Here is a 21,769-nt window from a genome sequence, read left to right as displayed (position 1 = left end):
AAAATATTGGAAGCAACCTATATACCTACATATACAAGACTGGTTAAATAAACTGTAGTAGTACATCCACATGCTGCAGTTCTATGTAGCTGTGAAAAGAATGAAGACTATCTCTATGAACTATAATGATTTCTAGTAGATACGTTGTTGAAGAGTGGGGGAAAGGAAGTAGAAAAGAATATCAAAAGTATGTTACATTTTGTATAAGAAGGGAAAAATAAAATCATATAAATGTATCATTTATACAAAAAAAGAAATGCAGAAAAGGAAAAAAAACAAAGACTAATAGAATTGGTTACCTACAAGGGTTGGATGGAGGTGGGAAGGAAGAAGAAATGTAATGCAGCCCTGGCCCGTGTGGCTCAGTTGGCTGAAGCACTGATCAATAAACCAAAAGGTGACCAGTTCAATTCAAGGTCAGGGTACTTGCCTGGGCTGCAGGTTTGGTTCCTAGTCAGTATATGTGTTCAGAGGCAACCAATCTTTCTGTCACATCAATGTTCCTCTCCCTCTCTCTCTTCCTCCTTTCCCCCCCTCTCTAAAATCAGTAAGCATGTCCTCGAGTGAAGATAAAATAGTGTTGTGATGTCACTATCTTATTGTATAGTTCTAACTTTAAGAACCATGTTAATGTGAAACTCAACAAAGGGAAAAAGAAAACCAACAAGAATAGAGGGAAAAAACCTAAAATGGAACATGCATAAAAGTAAATGAACCAAAACTTATTAGAAATGGATAATGTAACCACACTGGAGGGTGGGAGGTGGTGGGGGAAAAGCAGCCCAGGCAATTCTGAACACAGTGTTTAGAAACTAAGTCCTCAGTTACAGGCAGCAGGCTTCCTTGACTAAGAAGCATAGGCTAGCTATCCTGAAACTATTTTCTGTGTATTATAGCACCAAACAAGTAAATAAAATAAGTACCTGTATTGTAGATAAACAGGAGCTAGATATCTCATCAACATAGTGTTACCAATACAAAAAGGTACCAATACCTTTAATTCTAACCTTGTGATGTTGGATTAGAATTAAACGTTATCAGTATAAATATACACTTTTTAATAAATATTGGCAGATAATTATAAAAATAGATATACTACAGGTATTGTATACAAGGTCTGGCAGAAGTAACGCCAATGTGAGTGCGGTTGGTAGGGTGATAATATGGATGTAATAATTCAGAGTTTTAATTTGAACATTTCACCTAAAATGTCATATGGTGTGCTTGAGTGTGATATTGTTATGTTACAGAATTACATGCTTATGATTCTGTAATACAAGATTCTGTATTATAAAAAAGGGGCATTATTTCTGCTGCACCCAATATATTTTACATATACACATCTATTTACTAAATCTGTTTGCTTATAGGGCATGACAGCTCACTGGTCTAAACTTAGAGATCAGATTTCTGGAAAATCTCAGATATTTCACGAAGAAACTTTTTTACTGACTTGTCCCCTAGAGCAAGGGACATAAGGAAAGAATAAACAAATGGGACCTCATCAAAATTAAAAGCTTCTGCACAGCTAAAGAAAACAGTATCAAAATTAAAAGAGAACCAACTGTATGGGAAAACATATTTGCCAATGATATCTCAGACAAGGGCTTAATCTCCAAAATATATAAAGAACTTACAAGACTGCACTCTAAGAAGACAAGGAATCCAATTAAAACGTGGACAAAGGACTTGAACAGACACTTCTCCAAGGAGGACATACAGAAAATCCAAAGACACATGAAACGATGTTCAATATCGCTAGCTATCAGAGAGATGCAAATTAAAACCACAATGAGATACCAATTCACACCAGATAGAATGGCCATCATAAACAAAGCAACAAACAACAAGTGTTGGAGAGGTTGTGGAGAAAAGGGATCCCTAGTGCACTGTTGGTGGGACTGCAGACTGGTACAACCACTATGGAAAGCAGTATGGAACTTCCTCAGAAAACTAAAAATGGATCTGCCTTTTGACCCAGCAATTCCACTGCTGGGACTCTATCCTAAGAATACTAAAGCACCAATTCAAAAGAACCTATGCATCCCAATGTTCATAGCAGCACAATTTACAATAGCTAAATGCTGGAAGCAACCAAGATGCCCATCAGTAAATGAATGGATCAAAAAAACTATGGTACATTTACACAATGGAATTCTATGCAGCAGAAAGAAAGAAGGAGCTCCTACCCTTTGCAACAGCATGGATGGAGCTGGAAAACATTATGCTAAGCGAAACAAGCCAGGCAGTGAAAGACAAATACCATATGATCTCACCTTTAACAGGAACCTAAATTAACAAAACAAAGAAACAAGCAAAATATAACCAAAGACACTGAAATAGAGGCCAGGCTGACAGTGCCCACAGAAGAGAGTAGAGGGAATTTAAGGGGACAGTGGGATGGGTTCACGGGAACAAACTTAAAGGACACATGGTCATAAACTACGGGGAGGGTGGTAATGGGAGGGAAGTGGGGAGGGGTGGGAGGCTGGATTGGGAGTAAAAAGGAGAAAACTGTATTTGAACAATGATTAAAATAAAAAAAAAGAGATCAGATTTCTAATAACAATTTTCCACTGAAAAGAACAAGGATTCCTCAAAGAAATGGCTGATTTTGGGGCTGGGGTAGGGAGGGCAAGTACATGATAAATCTAGAATATCCTATGCCAGAACAGAAGGGAATACTCAAAAAATTATGAGGATATCATAAAAGTTTTAAAGAGCCTCCCACTGGAAAATAAGGACAATCTGAGAATCAAAATAGATAATAAGCAAAGGATTATAAACCATGGACTAACATAAGAATCCATGAATCCACACTGACATAAAAGAAAAAGCTCATCCTTTCAGTAGAAAAACACTAATAAACACAGCAGGAATGATGAAATTAGAAAATTACCACTTGATGAGAATTATAATAATATAGCTGACTCAGACAAGAATCATTAATGGATGCCAAAAGTAATGGGTACAAGTTTGATAAGTAACAGGATATTTACATCATTTCAAGGAGACTTTCCCATAAGATGAATACTGATGAAGGGAAACAACTACACAGTGTAGAAATGTGGGAGATGCCATCTTAGCCAAGAGATCAAAAACATCACCAGTAATGGCACAAATCGACATTGTGTGCCTCCTGATTCAATGCATTGAGAATATCACTCCTTGGGTTTTCCTGCCAAAAGTCACTTAACATGAATCAATCATGAGGAAACATCAGACAAACCAAACTAGGAATTTACAAAATAACTGGCCCATAAGCTTCAAAAATGTAAACATCATCAAATCAAGGAGAAACACAGAAACTGCCATTGCCTTTAATTTCCAAAAACAATGGAGACAAAAAGATGATGTGACAACTGAATGCAATACATGATCTGAGAATTAATTTTGCTATAAAGGGTACTATTCAGACAACTGGAGAACTCTGAATAAGGTCTGCAGGCTAGTATAACACCAATGTTAAATTTTCTGTTTTTATAACTGTTCTGTGATCATGTAAAAAGAATGTCCTAAATTTCTAGGGATTAAACACTTTAGTACAGGGGGAGGGCTGTCAGGGACATTATGTTTGAAACTTGCTCTCAGTTTAGAAAAAATGGGGGAGGGTATAAAGAAAATGTGGTAAAATAGTAACATTTGGAAAATCCAGGTTAAAAAAAATGGAAATTATCCAATTCTTGTAACTTTTCTGTAAGTCTGAAATAATGTCAAAATATGTTAAGTCCGAAGTAATGTCAAAATAAACAGGTAAAGAAAAAAGTTGCTAGTTTCAACAGTCATACAGTAAAAGACAGAAGTAATAGCTGGTACCTATCACTCTAAAAGTCCTAGTGGTAGAGGTTATGGACTTTGCTGTCAGCCAGATCTCAGTTCAAGTCTCAATGCTAGACTATGTGACTTTGGACAAGTTGCTTATTTTCTCCGATGTTCTATTTCTTTATATGTTTTATGGGAATAATGTATAGAATTCTTATAGGATTCCATGAAATTAAGCATCAGTTTAATCAGAAATTAAGCAAGTCACCAAAAACTTGCATCAGTTTTGGAGCTGGACTATGAAGGTTTGATTCCCAGTTAGCAACTGACTAGCTGTGTGACCCTGAACAAGTTATTTAATCACTCTGTAACTCAATTTTCCTATCCGTAAAGTGGGGTGATAACAGTATCTACCTCAACGATTCTTGTGGAAACTAAATAAGTTAGCTGATAAAAGTGATTTGAATAGTATCTGACAAAAGAGCAAGTACTACATGCATGGTAAATTATTGTCATCATCAGCCTAGGCTCTACAGAATAAGAATTCAGAAAATGTTAGCAATCATTATTATTGTTAAGTATATAATATCATCAATACAACTTTTTCAAGAAGTTTGCTGGTAAAGAGAAAGAAAATTTATTTTTTCCTATTAGAATAGGAAGACCTAAACACATTATAAAGACAAGGGACAAACAATACAGAAAGAGAAACTGAAAATACAAGAGACACGGAATTGTTTATGAAATACTCAAAGGCCCTCAGTTCTCCTCTTTATAAATATCATCTGAGGATTTAAGAGATGTAACTTGAAAAGCTACCTTCAATGAAGTATGTATAAGACAGAATGTATATCTTTAAATATAATTGAATACATAGATACATGTACTTTTACATTTATTCTCCTATAAAATGCATTTTTCTTTAATACCTACTAGGCTTTAAAATATTTAGCTTCTTTTTAGAGATGCTCCCAAAAAAAGTTTGTTTAAAATGAAAATTTTAAGCACAATATAGGAAGAAAATACATAGAATAGGAAAAGTTTACAAATAAGCAAATGCTTTTCTTTTTAACAATATTTGTTTTTAAAATTTATCTTTGGGCTAATTGTCAAAAATATACATGGGGAAATATTAGCAGATGTCTATGGATCAATATGAAAATGTCTAAATATTGAAAGAAAAAACATGCAAAATAGTTTGGAGATATATGTGTACTATAAAAAAGGTTAATATTAATGGCAAATGAATTTTTTACTTCAATTTCCATCTTTACAGAGCAACTGCTATGTCTCATATAGCAGGAATTAAAGAATAATTAAAAAATAATATTGAAGGTACAATGGAATTCTTATTCCAATATGGTATTCTTATTTCCATACAATCTAACTTAAAAAGGAACAGAACGCAGATCTATGGAGCCAGTCCTATCTGTCAGTGAAATGATTGCCACTACAATGAGTTATTTTCACAAAGATTTCTGGAAAGTTAAGCAATTTAGATTGCAGTTATATAAAATCTAATAAACTCATTTATTTAAAGAATATTACACATTTCTAAGAGAACAAAAAAAAAAAACTATCCAACTGCCAAGTAACCAAAAGTGCCTTATCAGTTAAAACATCCTAACGACTTTAGGATTAAAGAAATAATTCCTTGAGAAACTGTTTTCCCTTTCATTTTTTTCATTATTCCATAATAGTATCTCTCAGGGGAAAAAATCCCTAAAATTAACAATTATAGTCAAACCTTTTCAAATCTACACTGAAAATGGGAACCGTTTTTATAGGGAAAATACAATATGCTTGGGCCTGCCTCTTTCTGAAAAGGGCACTGAGAAAAGATGCTAGAGGAAAAAGAAGATTCATTACCATTATCACTGGAATGTTGATGTCCACAATGTATTTGTTTCTATTCTATAATTCTCTGTATACCTATATTAACCAGAACATTAAACAAGTGTTCTTACATGATCCTTACTCTGTGCAACGCCAAGATAGTTACCTTTCTCCTACTGACCATACATTGCTACCCAAATGGAGGACCAGGGGTCTACAGTAGGAAGTGATGGGAAGGGGGCAAACTGAATGCAACAGGAACCATCGTCACTCAGTGCCCTTTGCCTTTCTGAGGCTTTTTATTAGCCCAGGTGAAGAGAGACTAAGGAAAACAAAAAACAATGGAAATAAGAGAAAGCTGAGATTTACTGTATACCTACTATATCCCAAGCACTTCAAAGTGTTACTGCATTTAATCTTCCTACAATATGGATGATGACTTTGAATTACAGACAGGGCCAATGACTTGCAGAAAGGACTTTTAGCACGAACCTGGTAAATCCTGGAGCTGTGATGAGAGCCCAGTGAGAGATTTAAAACCTATCTCAGATTTTTCTCATGACACTCAGCTTTCCAGTAACACTAATTATTGTCCAAATATACATGTACAATCCTCTTTTTATTAAAAAAAAATGTTTTCCCTACGAATTTTTCAAAATGACAGTATTATGCAGTGTATAATGCACGCTCTTTTGCTCAAATGTTTGAAAGAAAAATAAGAATGCACATTATACTGGGTGTAATAATTACAGACCATGGGTATATAACAATGGTTATGTGCACAAAAATGTGGGTACACATTATACACAGCAAAATGCAGTACGTGAAAGCAGAAGAGTGTTTAACAACTGTGTGTGTGCCCATGGAACAGCTTCATCTGTGTGTTACTCTTGTTTCCCCTACCTTTCTTCCTACTTTTTTTCTCCCTGAAATATTTAAAAACAAATCCAAGATATTTGACTTCAAAATGTCTCTAACAAATTAGATCTTAAAAAATAACATTTACCAAACCAAAAGCAATCATTCTTGACAATCACTGAATACACAATTCCTCTTAAAATTTCTCTAATTATCTTAAAAATGTGTTCTTTCAGTTGGTTAGCTTAAATTAAGATACAAACAAGATCCACACATTACTTTTGGAAGATGTATCTCAATGTCTGACAGTTCCTTCTACTTCTTCCCTTTTTTTTTAAATGCCATTTATACACAGGCATACCTCAGAAATATTGCAAGTTTGGTTCCAGACCAGTGCAATAAACAAGTATTGTCCTAAAGTGAGTCATAAGCTTTTTGCTAGTAGTGATTCTTGCCTTCAATTTGTGAAAAAATGCAACATCTGTGAGGTGCAATAAACCGAAGCATGCCTATATAGGCCTCAGGATTGATATAATGTGTTTCTTTAGCTCTTTTATTTCCTATAAACTGTTCCGTGTTTGATCACATTATGTTTCACCTTTTTTCACTGTTGTTTCAAGATAGCTCATGTGGTACTATTTACTCTCTACTGCATCACTTCAGGAGGCATTTGATATCTACTTGTCTATTAGTGTTACAATACTGGTGTTTCTAGGTCCTCAGGTATCTGAGTTCCTAAAAGCTTATCCAATACCACATATTCAGGGCAATGTGCACATGGTGATTAAGGTACCAGGTTAATCAAGAGTTGACTCAGACACAACAGAGGCTATCAATTAACAGTCAGGGAAACAGGACAGGAATCGTACTCTGGTAGATAAGAGGCCAAAATTAAAGAAGTAGAGAAGAGATAAAGTATTTGATTATAGATGTAGAGGAAGCCAGAGGATGAACATGATGCTTAAAAACAAGATACTAGGTTCCAATTACAGTTCCAAAAAGACACTTTAAACACTTGTATGAATGTTTCCAAACAAACTCAAAGAATTCAATGGTTCACCTAAACAGCCTTACAAAATTTTCCAAATTTCTTGCTTAAGAGAAAGGTGCTGCTCTCTAAGCCAAAGGTCTAAGTAGATGATCCTGGGATCCTTTTAAAATACTGAGGCATGGGTCCCACCCAAAGATTTTTTGATTCAACTGGTCTAAGGTAAGGATCAGGTATATATGGAGTATTATTTAAAAGTTTCCCCAGGTGACTCTAATATGTAGCCATTATTGAGAACCACTGCTCCTAGCTAAGGGTAAAACCAGTAACAGCTAATATTTACTAAGCATATATGTTGTACGTTATGTACTGTTCTAAGCACATATAAGTTCATTTCCTATTTTACAAGTGAGGAAACAGAGAGGTCAGATAACTTGCATAGGGCCACAGAGCAAGGTAACAGCAAAGTTAGGATTAAATACCAAGAGATTTGGATCAAAAGCCCATGCCCTTAATGATAATGATACACTGCTTCCTAAGTGTGAATTATATTCTTTAACTGCAAATAAAACAATAAAAGAAAAACAAAAAAGTGAGATAATTAACTTTCTCCTTCTTAGAAATAAATTAAGTAGCATTTTGTTGCAAAGGTATGAATATAGGCTTATAAGAGGCCCTGGCTGGCATTGCTCAGTGGTTTGAGCGCGAGCTGCGAACCAAAGTGTTGCAGGTTCAATTCCCAGTCAGGGTACATGCCTGGGTTGCAGGCCATGACCCCCAGCAACCGCACATTGATGTTTCTCTCTCTCTCTCTCTCCCCCTCCCTTCCCTCTCTAAAAATAAATAAATTTAAAAATAAAAAGAATCTTCTCTTCCCAAAAGATTCAAATTTGAGACATTCACACATGCTTTCAATAATTTCACATGTATCATCCATACAGCATAGTTATTCAACATTAAGTACCAAAAACTGCTTCAGTTTTAAAACTTGAGGCAATAATGTATTACATGTACATTCACAAGAAAATTTCCTACCTATTTCAGTCCTGCTAACTCCAATTCCATTATAAATTCTCAAATAATTAAGATGACAAGAATCAGAATCTTCAATGTCAAAGTCACCAAATTTGATGTGCACTCTCTCTCCCATCTTTACACGAATCTCCCATTCACAAACGGTGCTGTTGGGATAGGTCTGTGGGTAGTTTATGGACGTAAGAGTTCCACTTTCAGGGCCTAGTACAGTGTGTCCACATCCATCACCTTTAAAAAGAGTTAAAAGAACAATAAATTATTCTTACATCTTTAACTTATACTGTATATAATTAGGACTTGTGTGACGATTTTAAAATATGTATGACATCAGATATTTTATACCTCTAATACTCTTACACAAGATAAAAACAGATGACATAGTTCTTAGCATATCTATGCATAGGAGCCAAAAGAAGCCAGCTTAGGTCAAAATAATCAATGATTATCTTTATAATTTATGAGTTCCAAAAACCTTCCAATCTCAATTGGAATAGAAGTACACATAATTTGTCAAAAAAATTATATATATATATACAAGTCATAAATCCAGTCTCTAAGAGTATCAATTCACAGTAATTGTTTCAAGTAAATGTAAAATATAAAAATGAAAGCATGTGATTGGCTTCACCTATTTATTTACAAATATCACAAACCTCTCCTAAAAGCTGGGAGATGATTTCTAAAAGCACTCAATATATACTAAAGATTACACAATTACTAACCATATTACACATGCAAGACATTCCTTGAGGCATTAAAGCAATAGTTATTGAAGTTTAATTTTATATTCTACCGAAATTTGACTTTTTAGTAATCTTTCTCCAAAGCCTCATTGTTTCCCTACAAAATGATAAGAAAATATTAAGTTAAATGCTTATTAAAGATTAGGAAAAATGTGTTTGTAGCAGCATTGTTTGCTCTAGAAATTTTTTTCAGAAACTAGATGTGGAAACTCAGATAACTTAACATATTGTTTGTAAAAATAAACAAATGTGCATCCTTCCCTCTATTATAAAATGTCATCTTACTGAGCAGGAGACATGTAATGTTGATTAAGAGGTTTCAGCTGCTGCTCCAATTGTACAGTTTAACATTCCTTGATGACAGAATTTAAATAAATTCTTTCTAATAGGAAGATTAAGACATCCTTTTAAAATGATAGTATTTTCCCCTTCAAAAGAACTATCGATAATCATCATTTGGGATAATTCAGTACTCACACAAAAAACAATATTGAAAGGGACACTGCTATGTTTTAACCTTAATATGGACACAGAGGGCTGTGATAGAATTTCCTATTATCTTGAATTATTTTTAAGAATGATGTAGTGCTGCTATCATTTACTGGAACAGATGAAATTTAAAGGCCTATGAATAAGAACCTAACATCTCCAAGTAGTACTTGCAAAATAAATATTTATTAACCTGCAAAAAAATTCAAACTCATCTCAAAAGTAACTTTAATAAAGAAACAACTAACCTACATTCTGATGACAATACTTCAAATCCTTTGCTGATAAAAAATTTTAATTCTCAGATCCATGTGAGTACTGTTACTTAGTCTACTTTTGAAGGTCAGTCAGTAACTAGCAACCTGGCTTTATAAATGTATCTCTCTCATGTAAAGCTTAGCTTTTTAATCATCTTGACCCATCTTGTATACCTGCTTTCATCCCCCACACAAGAGCTAGGCATAGCAGCTCAATAATATAATATGAAAAGGCGCCATAAAGTAAACACATGAGTTTTTGTGGTACACCCACTGACATTTTGCAAATACAAAACTTAGAATGTTATACAACTCACAGGAAAAAAACCCCCACAAATCTCCCCTGAAACTATCACAAAAATACCTTGAATATTTCTGTTGGATATCATCTAAATTGAAAACAGGGGTATACAACTTTTGCTGTGAAAATAAATGAATTGCAATATAAATAACTTTTAAACAATCATTAACATTTTTTCTCAAAGGAAAAAAAACAGATATCCTAAGATAGAGTTTCTAACATTATGAAATTAGCTTAAGATGTTCTTTTACCAATGAGAACATAAAAACATGCTTTCTTTCTATAAGTGTTTCAATCTTTAAAAAGCAGCCATTGAATAAATGAAATAAATCACAATACAAATGCATTTTCTTTAGTAAACAGAAACTAAGGCAGCTTTTGAAATGACTGGAAGTGTTGATGGATTTCAGAAAGCCAAGAATTTTCCATTAACATCTGAATTCTTGACTTAGTAATGGCAAGTTGTCACATTTAATGTATTCCCCATAGGCTGTTACTTAAGGTTGTGATTTTAAAATGATTATCATCGAAAGTAGATGCAGAGTGTTAGTAGTAATTTTTTAGATGTCTTTATGTTCATATTACGTTTGAGTCTCAATAAATACACAAAACATTTCTTGCCCTTTCCTCCATAAAGCGTAATTTCTACAGAAGTTAACACAATAAACACTAACTGATGAAAAACAGACTTGAACGTACATGCTGATGAAGAAAAGAAGATGGGGCTTCTTTTTAACAGTATTTTGTGGGGGGTGGGGGGGGGCATGAGCAGTCCACAAGTACCGTGCTAAGAATGTTTTAAAATATGTGATGGAGTTCAGAGCTTCCTCCTCTTGCAAACAATATGATACACACCAAACACCAAAGTTAAAAGTAAGTCTCAAATCTACCGCACTGAACAAGTTTGAATGTTTCATATTTCAAAAACTATGTGGTAAATTTAACCTGACTAGGTAAATAGCTTAGCTGGACTGGCCTAACACCTACTGCTATGAGGTATATGTTTAGAATATTCCAGTGCAAAAGGGAACACTGGGCTTACATATATGCAGTAGGCCAGTTTTCAAATGCTTTTCTCTTTGTTATTTTACATTGTAATCCTATACACTCCAGCATGTTCAGGTCTTGGCTCTATATGCCTGACATACCAAAGAGCCCCTACCTAGTACAGTCTGAAAAACACTGTACTAGGCACCCAAAGGTCATGATGTTTAATTATCAAAGAAAGATTGTCCTCACTTTTACTCCCAAATTAGAAAATGTGCTCCCCATTCATTTTTATAGTTCCTAACAGTAAAGCCTATTCTACACCAAAATACTTAGAATATGACAAAATATTTCCAAGTAAAGCAAAAATCTGGAAAATATTCTTTATCAACAAATCACCTAATACACAAGGTGGGGCAAAACTAGACCTACGGTTGTTCATATGGAATAATACAATAATTGATCAATAATAATGTAAGAATAACTTACGCATAGTCACAAATGTACAATGTGGTAGGGGAAGGACGCCACAGGGAGCAATGCCCTCCCAGCTGGCAATGTCTGAAGAAGACATTTTTGGTTGTCACAGCTAGAGGGAGTGGGGTGCTACTGGCATCCAGTGGGTAGAGGCCAGGGATGCTGCTAAAACATCTCACAATGCACAGGAAAGCCCCTCCCCCCCCCCCATAAGCTGATCCCTGCTAATGTCAACAGAGTCAAGGTTGAGAAGCAGCGAGACAGCAAAGGCTAAGCTATCTCAGACAGGAGATCTGGGTTAGTTCCTGGCTGGGTTTCATTTGGCCCAAGGGTAATGCTATTCTATTTGTTATGGGTACAACCAAGGGAATAGTTTCCCTTCAAAGGTCAGCAGTTACACTAAAGAGTTTTATGTTTCTAATTCCCAATTTTTAAACAAGTAAATGGAATGCTTTGTTTTTTCGTTAAGTTAAAGAAAAAAATTCCTTTTTATTAGTCTACAGCCCTCAAATGATTTTTTTCTCATTCAGGAGCTCTTAACATTAAGGCTGAAAATGTTGCTATAGGGTCATGAGTAACAGTCCCTAAACTTTCTACTTAGCGTTGTACACTGGAAAGAGTAATAATGATCCAAGGCCAGACTGTATTACCTACTATTACTCACTTTCAAATGGTGGCTTGACAAAAAGAGCGTAACTACTACTGGAAACACAACTTTTAAAATGGGTATCACAGGAGCAATCCAGACATTCTCATCAAGAATTCCAACATCACCAACTCTTTCTCCAACTCAGTCACCACCACCTCCACTGTCAATTTCTCCCTAGATGGTCCCCACCAGACTATGACTGACCATGAAGGGTAGAGGCCTTTTAGTGTAATTTCTAAACTTTATTTTAGTGAAGAAAAAACACTGGAATTTGAGCTTACTGTTCCTTTGCTTGGCTGCAGGTTTATCTAGGGGATTACTCATAGAACATGTGTCCACTTCCTCTGAGTGTAAGGTCAGATGTGTTAAGCCAGACACAAATTTTGGTATTGTTCCAAGGAAAATAACTGAGTAATTTCTTTTACTCCTTATCCCCAGAGAAAATAAAGGGAACATTAGCCATTTAAACGACAATGAATTTAATACAACAAAGGATGCATGGCTTATTTTAGGATGCTCTGAACTTCAAATCAACTGGAGTTTTTTTGATAAATATATGCTTGTGATGCTGATTGCATATGACTCTCCAGTCACCCCATATATTAATCACACTACAAGTAATAAATAACAAAATTCCTACTTGTTGAATTATAGTACTATGAACATGGTGCACCTTCTCAAAAAACTTTAACAAGAAACACAAATGTGGAAAGTTGCAGGAATGTCAAAACTGTGGAGCAACCTAACTGTCACCAGTCATTATAAGCTATGAAGGGTTTATACTTTTTCCATGAGATTTCAAGGATTACTTTATCACTGTGAACTGGTACATCTGAAAATTTCCTCTAAATAAGTGTCACTTCTTGTCACATCTTGTAACACACCTGTGAGATCTTATACTCAACTGGAAAACAGACAATTAAGAGTGTAGAAAAGTACTTAGAAGAATAACTTCTGAGTCTTAACTAACACATCCTATATTTTATTTGGCTACAATGAAGATTTTTTTTTATCCACACCAAGGACATGCTCACAAAGTTTAGAGGGAGAGAGAAATATCAAAGTGAGAAACATCAAACGAATGCCTCTCCCACAAGCCCCAACCGGGAACAGAATCTGCAACCCAGGATGTGCCCTGAACAGGCATGAAATCTGTGACCTTTCAGTTTGCTGGACAACACCCAACCAACGCAGCCACATTGGCCAGGGCTACAATAATATTTTTAATGTATTATTCAGTACTATAAATGTTTAGACCAGCAGTATTATTAACACTACAAATCTTAAATAGACAATTCAATGCACTTTAATTTCATTCGATATTTTTACTTTTTAAAAATTTCATCTTTATTGTTTTTTTCCATTACCATTTAGTCCCCTTATATCCCCACCCCCCAGCAATACCCACAGTTGTCGATGTCCCTGAGTTGTTTTTCCTTTTTTCTCAATCCTTCCACTACCTCAAATACCCTCACTAGCTATCATCCTGTTCTCCATCTAAAAGTCTGTCCACACTTTCCTCGTCAGCTCAGTTTGTTGAATAGATTCCACATGAGTGAAATCATACGGTATTTGTCTTTCTCTGACTGGCTTATTTCACTTAGCATAATGTTCTCTAGGTCCTATCAATACTGTTGCAAAGGCTAAAACTTTCTTTCTCCTCCTTCCTTCCTCCTTTCCTCCCTTCCTTCCTTCTTCTTCCTCTTCTTCTTTCCTTCTCCTCCCCCCCCCCTTTTATTTTTACAGCCGAGTAATAGTCTACTGTGTAAATGTCCCGTGTTCTGTCCACTCACCTACTAAGGGACACTTGGGATGCTTCCATATCTTGGTGGTTGTAAATAACACTGCAAGGAACATAGGGGTACTTATGTTCTTTTGAATTCTGTGTTCATTGAATTCATTGTTTTGTGTTCCTTTGGATATATTCCCAGAAGTGGGATTGCTGGGTCAAAAGGCAGATCCATTTTTCATTTCTTGAGATACCTCCATATTGCTTTCCACAGTGGCTGTACCCATTTGCATTCTCATCAACAGTTCAAAAGAGTTCCCCTTTCTCCACATCTTTGCCAGCACTTGTTGTTTGTGGATTTATTGATGATAGCCATTCTGACAGGTGTGGGATGATATCTCATTGTGGTTTTAATTTGTATTTCTCTGATTAGTGACATTGAGCATCTTCTCATCTGTCTGTTGGCCACCTGTATGTCCTCTTTGGAGAAGTGTCTATTCAGGTCCTTTGCCCATTTTTTCATTGGGTTGTTTCTTCATGTTGAATTTTGTAAGTTTTTTACAATTTTCAATTATTAACCCCTTTACAAAATGTATTGGCAAATATGTTCTCCTGTTCTTTGGGCTGTCTTTTTATTTTGTTGATTTCTTTTGCTGTGCAAAATCCTTTTAGTTTGATGTAGTTTGATTTTCTTTTGTTTCCCTTGCCTGAGGAGATATATTAGAGAAAATATTGCTGTGGGCAACGTCCAAGATTTTGCTTCCTATGTTTTCTTCTAGGATTTTTATGGTTTTGGTCTAACGTTTAAGTCTTTAATCCACTTTGAATTTATTCTTGTGTGTGGTATAAGAAGGTGGTCTAGTTTCATTTTCCTGCACATATCTGTCCAATTTTCCCAACACCTTTTATCAAATAAACTATCTTTAGCCCATTGTATGTGCTTGCTTCCTCTGTCAAATATTAATTGACTATAAAGGTGTAGGTTTATTTCTGGATTCTGTATTCTGTTCCACACAAATTTTTGAAATATTTGTTCTACTTCTATGAAATACATCATTGGAATCTTAACAGGAGTTGTGTTGAATCTGTAGATTGCTTTGGGTAGTATGGGCATTTTAATGATGTTAATTCTTCCTATCCATGAACATGGTATGTGATTCCATTTATTTGTATTTTCTTCTACTTCTTTCTTCAGTATCTTATAATTTTCTGAGTACAGGTCTTTTACATCCTTGGTTAGATTTATTCCTAGGTATTTTATTATTTTTGTAGCAATTGTAAATGGGATTACTTTCTTAATTTCCCTTTCTATTAGTTTGTTATTGGCAACTGATTTCTGGATATTAATTTTGTATCCTGTGTTCTTTGCTGAATTCTTTATCAGTTCTAGTAGTTTCTTGGTAGAATCTTTGTGGTTCTCTATGTACAATATCATGTCATCTGCGAATAATGACAGTTTTACTTCTTCCTTTCCAATTTGGATGCCTTTTATTTATTTCTTCTTGTCTGATTGCTGTGACTAGGATTTCCAGTACTATGTTGAATAAGAGAGGTGAAAGCAGATATCCCTGTCTTTTTCCCCACTTTAAGAGGAACAATTGCAGTTTTTGCCAGTTGAGTATGATGCTTAAAGTGGGTTTGTCATAATTGGCCTTTTTTATGTATAAGTCCCCTCTAATCCCACTTTACTGAGAGTTTTTATCATATGCTATGCTGGATTTATCAAAAGCTTTTTCTGCATTTACTGACGTAATCATAAGGTTTTTATCCTTTGTTTTGTTTATGTGGCGTATCATACATTTGATATGTGAATATTATGCCAACCATGCATTTCTGGAATAAATCCCACTTGATTATGGTTTATGATCTTTTTGCTGCACTGCTATATTTGGTTTGCTAATATTTTGTTGAGGATTTTAGCATCTATGTTTATCAGGGTATTGGCCTATAATTTTCTTTCTTTGTAGTGTCTTTATCTGGTTTTGGAATTAGGATAATGCTGGTCTTATAAAATTCTCTCCTCTTGAATTTTATGAAATAGTTTGAGAAGGAGAGGTGGTAGTTAGTTCTTCTTGGAACGTTTGGTAAAATTCACCTGTGAAGCCATCCAGTCCAGGGCTTTTATTTGTTGGTAGTTTTTTTTACTTTATAACCGCTTCAAATTCATTAGGTGTAATCCATCTATTCAGATTCTCTGATTCTTCCTGATTTGGCTTAGGAAGACTGTATGTTTCTAGGAATGTGTCCATATTGTGCAGGTTGTCCAATACTGCATAGGATGGATATGCATTGGGGGCCTAAAGAGGGTCACTGTGGGTAGTTTTTAGGAAAAAGGAGTAGCTCCCAGCTTCATTCTTTTTTAAGCCGAACTTCATCTCTGTATATGTGATAATTTACGAAAGTGATTAATGTAAAGGAATGTGAGATGTATAAATCCTCTTCAACCCCTGTCAAGCACATATTCTGCTTAGAGCATAATGTAAAGCAAATGAATTCTGGTTTTATACAATGAACTTAAATGTCCTTGCTACCATGTACTATGACCTTCAGAAGGTAATTTATTGTTGCTATACCTCAGTTTTATAAAATGGGGTCACTAACAAGTCAAACCAGACAGGGTAAAAATCAAATGAGATATCATATGAGAAGACCTAGTATGGAGAGCCTAATCCATGAGAAAGTGCTCAGTAAATGATTGAGGGTACTATTACCATCATAAAAGGCCAGAAAGGCTTTGCCCGTCATATGTCAAGCTAGTGCACTTGGCCACAACCTAACTGAAGTAAAAGAATAGTGGCCCATTAGTTTAGAAAATTTATAGTGGCTTTAAAGCCTCAAGTGTGTCTTGTGAAAAGTATGAATCCATTAGACAATAACTCTCACTAATCTTCTACCCTATGACCTCTACTTCACGTCGTTATTCTCAGGACCACAACCTGGACTTTGTTTTTACCACTATCAACTGCTCTCACTTCTAACATATCCAGAACTTTAATGTCTTACTCTACTGGTCAGTCTTCTGACCTTTCAGCTCCCTTATGGACCTCATGTACACCAGATTAGCTACACTCTTCTGGTACATTCACTTCCTAGCTACTGTGTTCTTCTTGAGTATCCTGGCAACATCCTCCCTCCTCTCCCCACCAAATCAAATTATCTCTCTTTGCCAAGAAGCTAAGCACTACTGGAAAAAGAATCACAAAATCCAGGGTATGCGTCATTAGAGTAATGGGTTCCAATCTCAGATGGGTACCCAAAGCTCCTCAGTTGTGTCTTATTCAGTGGTTCTCAACATTTACTCTATTCACTAAAGCAGCCAATTTCTAAGCTGCCAAATACAACGGATACTTTTCTATCCCAATCATTTGGGACCTTTCTACAGCACCTGTTATTGCTAGGCCTTCCTGCCCTCCCATTTTTCTATCTTCCTTCATATCTTCCCTCCCTCATTCTTAAAACTCTCCTTCCTTGTCTTAGCTCTTCAACTCTCTAATCGCAACTTTTCTGGCATCTTAACTGTCTTGGCTTCTTACTGTTAACACTGCTGTTCTCAGAACTGTTTCCCCACACTATTATACCTGAGAAATTTCATCTACTCCTATGACTTCAGTGAAATGGGGAAAGCTCCAAAGCCTCCAACCATTCTCCTAATCCTGAAACTTGTCACCTACTTACATATTAAGCACCTCTGCTAAGAAGTTCCACTGCTCAAACTCAATGTGTCCCAAGTATTCAAGGAACATCTTCCATATGCCAGGCACTGTATTAGGTGCTACAAAAAAACAAAAAACAAAAAATGACAGACAAGGACCCTGCCCTTATAGTTTACAACACAGTAAAATAGATACAGCAAGTCATTTCATAGATGTTGAATACTATGGGGAAGTAATGGGAACTTTATGGATGTGTGTATGTGTGTGTAGGATAAACTGTAGTTAACTGCAGTTTAATCCTGGTTGGAGAAGCAGGGAGAACAGGATTCCAAAGATTTTTTTAGAAAAGCATTTTAACCTTTGCTCTCTCAAATCTGACTGGTTATTACGTTTTGTACTTTCTATCTCCTCAATATCTCTACATTTAGTCCCTCTGAACAAGTATAGGCCCTTGTTTCCACGTCTTTCCTTCCCCCAATCCACTGTCCATACTCTTGTCGGTGCTTCTGAAACACCAACTGGGTCCTGTCCCATATTTAAAATTCCTTCCACTATTTCCCATTGATGATACAATGAAAGTCATATTCTTCAGCAAGGATACAAAACCTATCACAATCTTTCCTCGAATCCCCTTTCAGTCTCATTTTCTGACTTTTCCCACAGCCTTTTTGCTCCAGCTGTCGAACTACAAGTGCCTCCATACATGCTCCACATTCTGTCCTCTGGGCTACTACACATGCCATTCCACTCTGCTTCCTCCTCTCATCCACCTCGAAAATTCAGTGTTACTTCCTTTGTAAAATATGCTGAAAGTCCTGGTCTCTGTCTTCATTTCTATTATCAAAATCTCTTTACTGTACTCAATGTGCTTAATTATACATGCACATTTATGCCAGTTTACCATACCAAGCTATAAAATTGTAAGGCAGGCATACACAAAGAAATAGGGCATACTATAGGCTCTTAACACATGCTGTTGAATTTCAAAAAAATAATAAATGCAAATCAGCCAGCGGCAGGCACTTGATAGGCAAGTGATTTAGTAGAAAGCACATTAATACACAGGCTTCGGAGTTAGATAGACTTAGATTTAAACTCTAGCCATGCCAATTTTTGAGATCCTGGGCACTTAACCATTAAAAGGCTCCATCTCCTCACCATCCATCTCCCAAGGTACTTGTGAGGTTTGATAACAACTTATGTAAAATACAATGGACTCTATAAATGTGAACCTCTTTCTCCTCAAAGATGACGCATGCCTCTGTCTATCTAGTACCTTCCTTATCCTTCCAGGAACTGCCCTGCATTTCCAAGTTTTTCTATATGTCAAGTCCCTTGGCTGACAGGCTCAAGTGTGGGTCTGATTTACAGTGGGCCAATGTGAGGCCAACTCACCCTTCCCTCCAATTTCTGGACCTTGTCCCAGAAATCCCAGAATCTCCCCAGTGTTGAGGTTACCAGCCTTGAGGATCACCAAGAGCCATTATTCCATGAGTCTACTGAAAGTCAGAGTGAATCAAGAGAGAAAAATTAAGCAGAATCCTTAGTGCCTGAGTTCCTCCTGCATTCCTGCTTCCCCTTTGGCTTAGGTTGGTTCAGTTCTTCCCAAGACTCCACAAGTAATCTTAGAATCCTCCAAATACTTTTCCCTTCTACAATAAGCAGATTTAGACTTCTGTTTCTTACAACCTCTGAAGTCCTAACTAAAATACTTTTCCTCTACCCATGCAACAGTACATGTCTTTTTTTATGATTTTGTTCATTTGTTCTTTTATTTTTATTTCTTTGTTCACTTTATTTTTATTGTTGTTCAAGTACAGTTGTCTGCCTTTTCCTGCCCACCTCTCAGAATGTCTGTATGAAAAATATAAAATTTGCTTCTAAAATCCAAAGAATAACTAGAAACAAGGGTACAACAGAAAGAGATAAACCATTAACCTGAAATTGATATGAGAGGACGGAGATCAAAGACAGTTGAAACATGTCAACAGAAGTTGGAGAGAGAAAGCAGAGGTCAAAAGGAAGGGTTAGAATCAGCATTAAGGTCTAGGTGGGTTAGAAGCCAAGTAAAAACATCTCACATGAACAACCACGCCTTGCTGTCACATTCCTCTATTGCAGTCTGGCCCCTTTCTCTGAACTAAGGGGCAGAATGATGGAAAAGCATTGGATCTCAGTAGAAAGCAAACATTTGAAGATGGATATTTTAACTGCAGAGCAGGAAAAAGAGAAACAAAATTTTCATTTACACATTGATTCACACATTGAACAAAATTTATCAGCCACACAAACAGATTTGGTCCCAGTCCTCATACATTCTAGAAAGAGAGCTGTCTTATATATTTAATAAGACCGAGAATGGTAAATGAATCCCAAAGTCGCCATGGCTACTTTTTAAATTCAGGCATGTCTGAATCCAAAGTCTCCATACTTTCAAAGTCCACCAGGATTAAAAATAGTGAAAACAAACAAAGCTCTCAGGTTTTGGAAAGTGAAACAAACAAAACAAAACAAAACAAAACTAAGTTTAAATGATGGCTTCAGTATAGCAGAAGCTAGACTTCAAGGGTTAAAAAGGAAATCATCAGTAACAAATACCTGCTGTGTGCCAGACACTAAGAAAAGTACAGCACAAGTGTAGCCTACTTTTTAGAAAGTATGTCCCTGGAAAAAGCTGAGATAAAAAGTACCTGAAAAGCAAACAGTTCAAAAGAAAGATGTATTAAATGCCAGTGGTGTTTTGAGCATATTTCCAGGCATAGACTAAGAAGCACCACGTAAGTTTACATCATACTAAAGCACAACATATATTCCCTGATAGAGCTATGCTCTGGACAAGGTGGAAGAGAGAGTTTCAGGAAGAAGGAAGGGTGAGGCAGGAGGCAAATTTATATTGTGCATGGATGAAGACAAGGGCAGGAGTTCGGCTCTACACAGTGGGCCAATCATAATGCTGCTGTTGAGGGGTAACTGCCATTTGAGATTTGATTAGCAGTCCTCATTTGTGACAGAGCTAATAACAATGGACATGTAACTTGCTCCAGTAATCTTCATATATCCAGAACCTGAGGAAGCAGACACTGGGGACTGGCACATGAGCTTGTGTGGGATCTGTCAAGGACCAGGGGCAATGCATCACTGAGATGACAGACCAGGATGCCAAGAGACAACTGAACCAGCAGATGGACAAATGGACCTGATAAAGATGGAGTAACCTAAGGCTAAGGCCATGCCTAATATCTCAGGTACAAACTCCTCAGTGTGCCCCATAATGGAAAGTGCTCCAAAATAACATTCCCACTGAACTTTGCAGCCTTTGTTTCTCATTATTTTCCTGGCACCAGATTATTAAAGCTACCTGAGTGCTCTCCAGACATTCCAGCTGGTGACTAAAATGAAGGCAGGCAACTAATGGAACCAAAACTGGGCGACTCTTATAATGGTGGCGGTGACTCTTCAAATGAGAACTTGAGAGAACAAAGGAACGCACCCAACTTGCTGATATAAATTTAGGCTGTCACTGCTCTTATGGATGATCTGACAAGTGGGCCCAGTAGTGTTTTCTGAGTAGCCATGACTATGTTCAGCTCCAGATAAAAGAGGACTCCTTATTAAGGGGGTGCAGCAAAGAGGTCTCGCCTCTGTGAAGAGAATGGCTGAGAAACACTGGGTAGATGTTAGATTCTGAGCAAGTAGGCTGAAGAAGTGGCTTTATTCCCATGGGATTGAGAAGCCCAGGCTCTAGGACTGCACACTAAGATGGAGATGAGACAAAAGATGATGGTGTGAAGGGTATGCAGGTGCTCAGCAACTAACACCAAAAAATGTGCTTGGGGCAGCAGATTCACTTCAGAAATAGGCCCTTAATACACGTTTTTTGAATGACAGACATCATGCTAATCATTACAAATAAGAAAATGAGCAAAACTCTCTGCCAGAAACAAATATTTTAAATAGTGTGATTAATGAAGGAACAGAAGTTAAGTGGAAAGTACTATCTGGAAA

At 36.3% G+C, this 21,769-nt stretch overlaps 1 protein-coding gene across 4 annotated transcripts in view; it reads right to left on the bottom strand.

Annotated features, from left to right (window-relative positions):
- The window catches only part of DCBLD2 (discoidin, CUB and LCCL domain containing 2), a 95,724-nt gene that overhangs the window by 60,502 nt on the left and 13,453 nt on the right, over nt 1-21,769 (bottom strand). For 3 of the 4 annotated variants that reach the window (XM_045850809.1, XM_045850810.1, XM_045850813.1), the window contains one exon: nt 8,480-8,707. In XM_045850809.1, coding sequence (XP_045706765.1) covers nt 8,480-8,707 — 228 coding nt within the window. Of the gene's footprint in view, nt 1-8,479; nt 8,708-17,786; nt 17,884-19,159; nt 19,222-21,769 lie in introns of those variants that run through there. The other variant, XM_045850812.1, reaches the window with a different exon arrangement.

The sequence above is a fragment of the Phyllostomus hastatus genome, unplaced genomic scaffold (assembly GCF_019186645.2).
Source record: "Phyllostomus hastatus isolate PE091 unplaced genomic scaffold, TTU_PhHast_1.1 phas_contig_86, whole genome shotgun sequence".
Classification (NCBI taxonomy): Eukaryota; Metazoa; Chordata; class Mammalia; order Chiroptera; family Phyllostomidae; genus Phyllostomus; species Phyllostomus hastatus.
This window is presented reverse-complemented; position numbering and strand designations above follow the sequence as displayed.